This window comes from Mytilus californianus, unplaced genomic scaffold (genome assembly GCF_021869535.1).
Source record: "Mytilus californianus isolate M0D057914Y unplaced genomic scaffold, xbMytCali1.0.p SCAF_2, whole genome shotgun sequence".
Classification (NCBI taxonomy): Eukaryota; Metazoa; Mollusca; class Bivalvia; order Mytilida; family Mytilidae; genus Mytilus; species Mytilus californianus.
In genome coordinates, this window is record NW_026262668.1 from 16,824,939 (window position 1) to 16,834,280 (window position 9,342).

At 31.6% G+C, this 9,342-nt stretch overlaps 1 protein-coding gene across 1 annotated transcript; it reads right to left on the reverse strand.

Moving 5' to 3' along the window:
• Window positions 1-1,200: 1,200 nt before the first annotated feature.
• LOC127729361 (calcyclin-binding protein-like) lies at window positions 1,201-9,308 on the reverse strand. Its single transcript, XM_052237136.1, has 6 exons — window positions 9,184-9,308; window positions 7,070-7,280; window positions 4,303-4,399; window positions 3,308-3,407; window positions 1,967-2,064; window positions 1,201-1,511 (listed from the first exon to the last, which is right to left on the reverse strand). The coding sequence occupies exons 1-6, from the start codon at window positions 9,202-9,204 to the stop codon at window positions 1,364-1,366; spliced, it is 675 nt and encodes a 224-aa protein (XP_052093096.1). The 5' UTR covers window positions 9,205-9,308; the 3' UTR covers window positions 1,201-1,363.
• Between the last annotated feature and the right edge of the window lie 34 nt (window positions 9,309-9,342).

A 9,342-nucleotide genomic window follows, 5' to 3' on the forward strand; every position in this document is an offset into this window, starting at 1 on the left:
GGCAGGTGCTCAACTCCAATCTTGATTGACAAGGTTTGTCAGTTTTCCTGTCAAAGGTCTTGGTTCTCCTCAGGCACTCAGGTTTCCTCCACCAATAAAACTGACCGCCATGATATAACCAATGGTGCTGAAAGTGATGTTAAACACCAATAAATCAATCAAAACAAATACAGTAGTGTCATTATTCTTCGTGATTTACCAATTTTTGTGGATTTCGTTGGTCTAGGTAAACCATGTATGCAGGCATTTACAAAACAACAAAATCAATTATCAAAGAAAACACAATTTTTCCTCAATCTAGGAAACTAAATGAATCCATTGTAGTCATTTTGTAAATTAGCATCAGATTTAGGCCTCTTGATCTTCATGAATTTTCTTCACATAAATTCCTTGTCCACATTGCTGTTTTATAAAGTGATATTGTAGGCTTCCAGTACAAACTTAAGATTTCTATATGGAAAAAATTCTAAAACTGCCTTTTCAGGCAAAATTAAGGAAAAAAAAAAGTAACAAAATCCCCCTGAAATCTTTTTGTGTATGTCACACATAGTCATCAAAAATAAATAGTTGGAAAATTGTTACAAGACTTTTGGCTGACAAACCCTGAGACATTTATGCTAAAATATTCACAAAATTTTTAACAACCCTTAATTTTGTGCATAACTTCACAAAAGCATAATTAAAAACCCTGACAAAATAAACACCTTTGGCATATGAACAAACAATATTATTGAAAACAAGCATTCTGAGAGTATTGCATGGCAATACATAGTCCTCTACCGGTTAAAAATTAGTTGTACTGGAACAATATGCTAACTTGATCTATAACTTGTCATGGTGTAAACTATATAACAAATATCAAGTCAATATCTTCAAGCATGACGAAAAAAAGTGTTGAAAACTGATTATTAAAGTGAATTTTGTAAGTCCAAGGACCATATCTCTGCACAAAATCATAAGACCGGAACAAAATTCCAACTTGATCTGTAAGTAGTCATGATAAAATAATATACCAAATATCAAATCAATGTCTTCAAGCACGAAAAAAAAGTGTGGAAAACTGATTTGCCGGACTGATGGATGGACAGACAGACAGAGTGCAAACCTAAAGTCCCCTTCGACTTTGTCGGTAGGGGACTAATAAGTGAAAAACTGTATGAGGAGTAATATTTGATATGGGAGGTGGCTTAAAAATAGGTACAAAGTCTGAAATTTATTAGTTGATACATCATTATGACAGTTAAACACAATTATTATGAAATTATAAAATGATTAGATGATTTTTCTTCAGATATTTGATAAATTTTTAAAATCTATGCTACTTTCTACTGTCAATCATGTTAGAATATGTAGATGACTGGAATTATTCAGTGTCTTTTGATTGTTTGTTCCTGGATTCACTCCATGCCTTTGCTATAGTTTTCTTCATCTCATCATCTCCATCTTCATACATCTGTTTCATCATGGTCATCAAACTATCATTGGGATCAGCATTTTCATCCACTTTGGGTCTGAAACAAAAATGGCAACATACACTTTAAATAAGATTGAACATTTTATTTTATTTTAAAAGGAGCATGAAAAAAAGATGAAAAATGCCTCATATACCTTTCTTTCATTCAGAGTATAAAAACTTGTAATATTGTATATAAATCAGATGTTACCAATTTCTTTCTTGAATTATGAACTTGTACTAAATTGTCTTCCCATTGTAAATTTAGAAAATTTGTTATTTTCATATTTAAACAAATTTTAAACAGAAAAGAGATTCTAAGGGCCACAGAAAATAAGCTAATGCAATATGTGGTGCAAAACGATATTCAAGCAATATCAGATACAAATTTCTTAAACATTTTATAGGCAATACAAAACTGTGTGAAAGATGGATTAAGAGATGGAAAGGGATGGCACTAAATCCCACTGGCATTTTGGGTAACACAAAATGATCAAAAATAGTATGCCTTACTTTTTGGCTTCCTTTTCTTTATTTTCTCGCTGTGTAACATATGTCCAGGTTTTAGAATTGTCCTTTCTCATCATTACCAAGACAGTATCTTTCTTAATCTATAGTTATGCAAAACAAAATTGTGAAATCAATAACTCAAATATAAAATGCACATTGAACATGTTGAACTATATAAACTTCTAATGCAATATCAATAAACGTATCTTCAGTTCATGAAAATTTAATTCAAGATGAATCTCTTTAACACCCAAGCATTTATGCCATAATTTCTTTGGTGAAATACCACCATTTTATTACCCGTAGTAGTTTACGGTTATAGTAATTATCCATGCCTTTATATTGCAATTGCAAAGCAAAAGAATGCATGGAATTTTCTAAATGAAGAACAGCAATAAATGCCTTATTCCTCTATTAGTATTTCATAATATTTTTATCTTCTGTACATCCACCTCCTATCTTTTTTGTCCAATGGAAATAGCATAACTTTCTATAAATTTAAGTTGTATTTTACAGTCAATCAATATGATAAACAGTGGCAGATCCAGGGGGTTTCCAGGGGTTGGCCCCCCTTTTTTTTACGATCAATGCTTTTAAATGGGGACGAATTAGCTCTTGCCGCGATATAGCCTTTCTGTGCTAATGCTGCGTAAAGCAAACAACAATCAATCAATCAACTTAAACGGGGATATATGGTTGGAACCCCCCTTTTAAAATGAAATGGCTGGATCTGCCACTGGTAAACAATACTTTCACCCTTATTTTGATGTTCTACATGTACGTTGTGTTGTTGTTTCTTTCACTTAGTGAATCAATTTCTAAAGTTATTCCATATATACTAATCAAAAAAGTTTAGCAACATAAACTTCTGACTGAAAATATAAAGTATAACAAAATCTCCATTTACCTTTCAAGTTTTTGTTTTCTTAATTTTCAATCATCTGTGTATTCAAAAGTATTACAGTTATGTTGGTCAAATTTCAGACAGCTACACTGTTTGCAAATGTTGAGGGAAAAGCTCAAAATTGAAAATCGCAACATTTTTTTGCACATGGACTAGTTGAAAAATGCATACAATGCACAAAATTGGTGAAGTGGTGAATCTGATGGCATATCTGATTACATATGAACAGAAACTAACATTTCCCTAGACAAATAAATTGGGAGGGGCACTTTTTTAATCCCCCCCACCAGCTTTTATCATAATTCTTTGGTTTTTTTCTTTAATCAATTCAACATCCTTTAATACATGAATGCTGTTAATTTTAGATAAAAAGTTTCTTTGAGTTGTATATTATTGATACACTGATTGATTTATCTAAATATCAAACTTTCGAATTTTACCTTGACAAAACTTTCACTGGGTTGTACATCATCAAAAAGATTGGAAATATAAAGTTCATGATTTTTACCATCCAAGTCGTTCACTTTTAATCTGATGGATCTGAAAAAAAGAAAAAATCTTGCAAGATAAATAGCTTTGAAGAACTGGTAAATTATAATTGTATTTGTCAGACCTTTATTTACATAGAACAACCTCATAATGTATAAACTGTAAGTATGAAGCAGGTAATATAATAATACACAGCCAATCAAAAGCTCAAACATTCATACAATTAAACAAGTGTTAATAAATTTGTTTACACTGTAAAATAATTGATTTTTAAATAGACTGCATCCTAAAGGTTGAATTTTTAACCAGGATTACATGTATGCATCAAGATTTGGTAAACAACAGAAGCTGATTACATCCAGCCAGTCTTGATCTGAGTTTTATATCAGTGTTGTGTAACTGAATTGTTTCCTCTTAGTAGTAGATAAGCTGTTGACCTAGGGAATTACTTCTTTAGCTCAGTCAGAGTGCTGAAATGTATTCTATTGCAACCAATCTTACAATAAAATCTATTTATTCATTGTTATGTTGATAACATCATTTGACATCTAATTCCTTCTTTTAATGATATATGCACTTTTTTTGAAGATGCTCATCTTATTAGCACATAAATTGATTTGCATTTTATTTTTCTAAGCAAGCACTCATGTATTTTTCTATGGCAGTACTCAAGTATTGTTTGGTCGACTTTCTAAGTACTCAAGTACAAACTTTTGATAAGATTGACATCCTTAGTATTCATAAAAGCTTTTGGCTTTGAGCATACATGTTGGTTTAATCAAGAAAGACGCTTTAAGCACAGTAGCTTCTATGTTTGATTTGATGACAATTACTGTCATGACTGTATTCCTTATTTCTAAAAGAGAAAGATAATTCATAATTGTTAAGTTTATAAAATGTCACACACATTTTGTTATTTCGAACCTACTACATAATCCTATCTTACCTTTTTGTGAAGTGACTGGTTACTTGATCTTTTGGTAAAGATTGTACACCATTCAGGGTGACATACAGTTTCATGAATTTTTCTGATTGATCCCATGCTGAAAGAAAATTAAAAAATATGATAAATACTTACAACCCTAAACAATTCATTTGACTAAATCTCTCCTATATCAATATCATAAAAAAAAATGCATTTTAGAAACAATTGGCCATTCATTTACCTTACGAGGACCAGACACATTATTTACCATTTAGGGCTATACTAAACTAATGCAAACTCTAAACCAGATTTTGTTCTCAGAATTAAGTTATGTAAACACAGTCGGGAAAATGAAGTTTGATGTCAACAAATTTCAGGAATCGTTGAAGTGAATTCTGTTTTTCTCACATTTACATTGTCCGGGACTGCTGCTATACATGTCAGACATTGTTGTTTGCTGAAATTTCAAGCAGATAACAACTATAGAGATGTTCCATAAGGGGTGTGATACAACATACAGGGTAACAATTCAAGCAGATAACAACTATAGAGATGTTCCATAAGGGGTGTGATACATCATACAGGGTAACGATTCAAGCAGATAACAACTATAGAGATGTTCCTTAAGGGGTGTGATACATCATACAGGGTAACGATTCAAGCAGATAACAACTATAGAGATGTTCCATAAGGGGTGTGATACAACATACAGGGTAATGATTCAAGCAGATAACAACTATAGAGATGTTCCATAAGGGGTGTGATATAACATACAGGGTAACGATTCAAGCAGATAACAACTATAGAGATGTTCCATAAGGGGTGTGATACATCATACAGGGTAACAATACAGGTCTGGAGTTGTCGTCTTTATCAAATATTCAAAATAGCAATAAGAAGTACTAAATATATGATAAATAGATTTAACCATTAAAACTTGACAAAAAATGTGAATGAAAACATGTAACAATTGTCATACTGATTGATTATCGATTGTTATTTGCTAATGTCCAGTGGAAAATATTTCATGCAAACTTACATTAAATAAAGAGTTATGTTGCATGGTTAAAGGCCGTGCATAGGTCACCCTAAGACTGCTCAGAGTTATTACCAGGGTTATTCAACATGCAGAGAGACTGGCAATTTTCCAACTCATGGCACCAGATTTATCTTCATATTCTGACTGGCCATAATCTCCTTAGAATGTGTACTACCCATCAACTTTGGGTTTTTTCAACGTACTGTAGTGTTACCTTCTTTTGATCTAGGACAAAGACCCACTTATTCATGCAAAACTTTTCAATGCATTTTTACCATATCCAAGATATGAACTGTGTAATTCCCTACTAGTTAAGGCACTTTGCTAATTGTATTTCATAATTTGGTGAATTCCAATATTTTATAAAATGGCTTGATATATTCTATTTGGTAATTTATAGTAGTATTTGAAAATAAATGTGGATAGCAGATGATGCCCCCACTTGCATATCATATAGTTCTAAAGGGACATAACTGAAGAACGGTAAAAGTGACGCTACCCAAATTTGAACTTGATCGGAGTTTTGTGGAAATAAGCATTGTGTGTAAGTCTCATAACATTTGGTTGAGGCTAACTAAAGTAGAGAACAGAAACTAAAAATTCAGCAATTTTTCTATTTGTAAACACGCATAACTCTAGAACGGTTGTGTATAAGTTTTATAACATTTGGTTGAGACAAACTAAAGTTAGAGAACGGAACATAAAATTCAGCAATTTTTATGTTTATAAAGGTACATAACTCAAGAATGGTAAAAGTGTTGCCATCAAATTTCGTACTTAATCTGTATTATGTAGTAATAAGCATTGTGTATAAGTTTCATAACATTTGGTTGAGGCAAACTAAAGTTAGAAAACGGAAACAAAAAATTTGTACTTGATTTTAGTTTTGTGGTAATGAATATTGTGTATAGGTTTCATAATGTTTGGTTGGGGCAAACTTAAGTTACAGAATGGAAACTAAAAATTTTGCAATCTTTCGATTTATAAAGGGGCATTTCTCAATAATGATTAAAGTGACACTACCCAAATTCAACTTGATCTGTGTTTTATCAGTGGAAGTCAAAATTAAACATTGCATTGTATAAAGCATTGATTGTAGTTGATTCAACTATAATCATGGACAAAGGAAGATAACTCCAATTTTAATAAAATTACTTGATATTTAGAAGAAAATAAAAATTTTGCAATTTTTCCATTTCTAAAGGGGCATAACTCTAGAATGGTTGAAGTGACTCCACCAAATTACTAACTTGATCTGTGTTTTGTGGTAATAAGCATTGTGTATAAGTTTCATAACATTTGGTGGAGGCAAACTTAAGTTAGAGAATGGAAACGAATGTTTGTAAAGGGGCATAACTCTAGAACGGTAAAAGTGACGCCACCAAAATTCATACTTGATCTGTGTTTTGTGATAATAAGCATTGTGTATAAGTTTCATAACATTTGGTTGAGGCAAACTAAAGTTAGAGAACGGAAAGCAATTTTGGGACATACGGGTTGTTGTCTCTTTGACACATTCCCCATTTCCATTCTCAATTTTACGTACGTACAGACGGACAAGGGTAAAACTTAATGCCCCCTCCGCTAAGGGGGAGGGGGGGGGGCATCTTTGTTTACCTGCCTGTCTAAATAATCTTTTGGCTAGGATTTGCATCTTATGAAGGATTCAACTTTATCATTTGTTAAAGCAGCATTTCATATTAAGAAAATGTTGGATTTTTAGAATAGCTAGGAATATCCATTACTCACCATAGTTATGTATTGTGACTGTGTAAGTTCCTGTCTTTGGTTTAACAATTGTTCCTGGTATTGATTTTTGTTCTGTTGAACTTTTTAAACGGTCTTGTTTCTGTATTAACTCGGTTTCCAATTTTCTTTTATCCAAACCAAGAAGATCTTTAACTCTTGTTCGACAAGCAGATTCTAGTAAACTGTTAATTTCTTCAATATCATTCTTCAACTAATAAATAACGAAAGCTACATATAGCAAGTTAATATCATACATGAAAACATAAATCAAATTCAAATTGCTGTACGTGTACCTATTATATTATGCTAATATTGCGCATACATTCCAGCCTGTTCCTGTTCAAGTAAAAAATCAGGTCATAAATCGGACAGCACTTGAAACTAAAAACTTGTTCCTGTTCAAGTAAAAAATCAGGTCATAAATCGGACAGCACTTGAAACTAAAAAAATTCAGGATATGTTTGCCCAGTAAAAAAGTAACTGTGACTTCTAATTGTTGACACAAGTAACTAAAACATAAATAAGTTGGTTGGTATATTTAGTTGAAAAAAATGTTCAGATTCTGAGGTGAAATATTTGGTTATCCTACAGAAATCATATGAATTTACAGGTAAAATTTTAATTTGTCAATTTATAATATAGTAAAGGGTTTAATTCCACAACAGACTGTTATGTGTTTCATGGTTGTAAGTAAAGCACAATGTAAGGGTATTCATGTATAACTTCACAACCCTTTCTTTAAACTCATCTCTCAAATTTTTAATCTAGATTAATAATTAATTTAAAGAAAATTATGAATAAAAAGAGATGTAAGGAATATATATATGTCAATGAGAAGCAACCCTTTTGTAGGAGTTAAAATGTAACATCATGAATGAACATACCATTGAACTTAAATTTGTATGTGATTACCACAAAGTATAATGGAAATAAAACAACAAATTAAATGTGTGATTTCCTTGTCAACTTTTTGAGTTCTCATTACAATAATATAGAAATCTGATATCGAAAAATAAGAATTTTCTCTGTTTGTTTACATAAAAATTCGTAAGGGTTCCGTGGAACAGCCTACTTTTGCTGTTAATCGCAGGCTCAACAAAAATGAGGAAAAAAAATCAATAAAAATATTCCTTTAGATACTATCTTTTGATTGTAAGAAGCTTCTGCCAAAGTTTGGTATAAATCCAGGATAGTTTATGAATCTAATAAATGTTTTAAAAACTTTAACTGCAGACTGTATTTAATGTTAACTGGAAGAAAAACTAAGTCCATTTATAAGTAAAATACGGATAAACAGGTACAAAATTTTAACAAAATTTCCTTCTAGATACTAGCTTTTGATCATAAACAAGCTTCTGTCCAAGTTTGGTACAAATCCAGGATAGTTTAAGAAAGTTATTAAAATTTTAAAAACTTTAACCACAGAGTGAATGTAATGTTTCCCGGCAGAAAAACTAAGTCCATTTACAAGTAAAATACAGAAAAATAGGAATTTTATTTTTACAAAATTTACTTCTGGATACTATCTTATGATCATAAACAAGCTTCTGTCCAAGTTTGGTAGAAATCCAGGATAGTTTAAGAAAGTTATCTACCCTATTTTTTTAAAGTATGTAACCTTAAACAGACATATATTTTTTAGATAGGTTCAACTGGATGAAAAAGTTGTGTAATTTTAGAACTAATCCAGATTGGAATAAATAGCGTTTAGGTGTATGGTGCTGTTGGTGTAAAAAGCGCTGGTTTGAGGTGCCGTAGTTCGCAAAAATTTTCCTGAATGGACTTGATAGGGCTTGATGATGGATTCTGAGGCGGCAAAATCAGAAAATTGCTCTGGACTCAGAATCGCAAAAAAGGGATTATACAAATATATGCTGGCAAGGAGACTCAACTTTATTTTATTAATAGATTTTTTTTTAAATTCCAGTTATTTAATAGGTTGGGGGATCCTCACAAATGGGTATCATTTAATAACAAGGGGTGCCCTCTAAACCCCACCTGAATCATCCACTGTCAAACCGAAACCAATATATATTCAAATAAAATTGCACGTGTACAAAAAATCTGCAGGAAAGCATACAATACAAGCTGATGAAAGCCAACATAGTAATTACTTCTTCAATTTGTTTTTCCATGTTTAAATTGAGGGGCTAATTGAAATTCAATCGTGATGAAGCAAACAGACAAAGCAAGCGGTCTATCCAACTTTCACTTTCGATTCTGGAAAGTTCAATTTCTAATAGTATTAGTGTTTGAATTGTGTATTTAATATT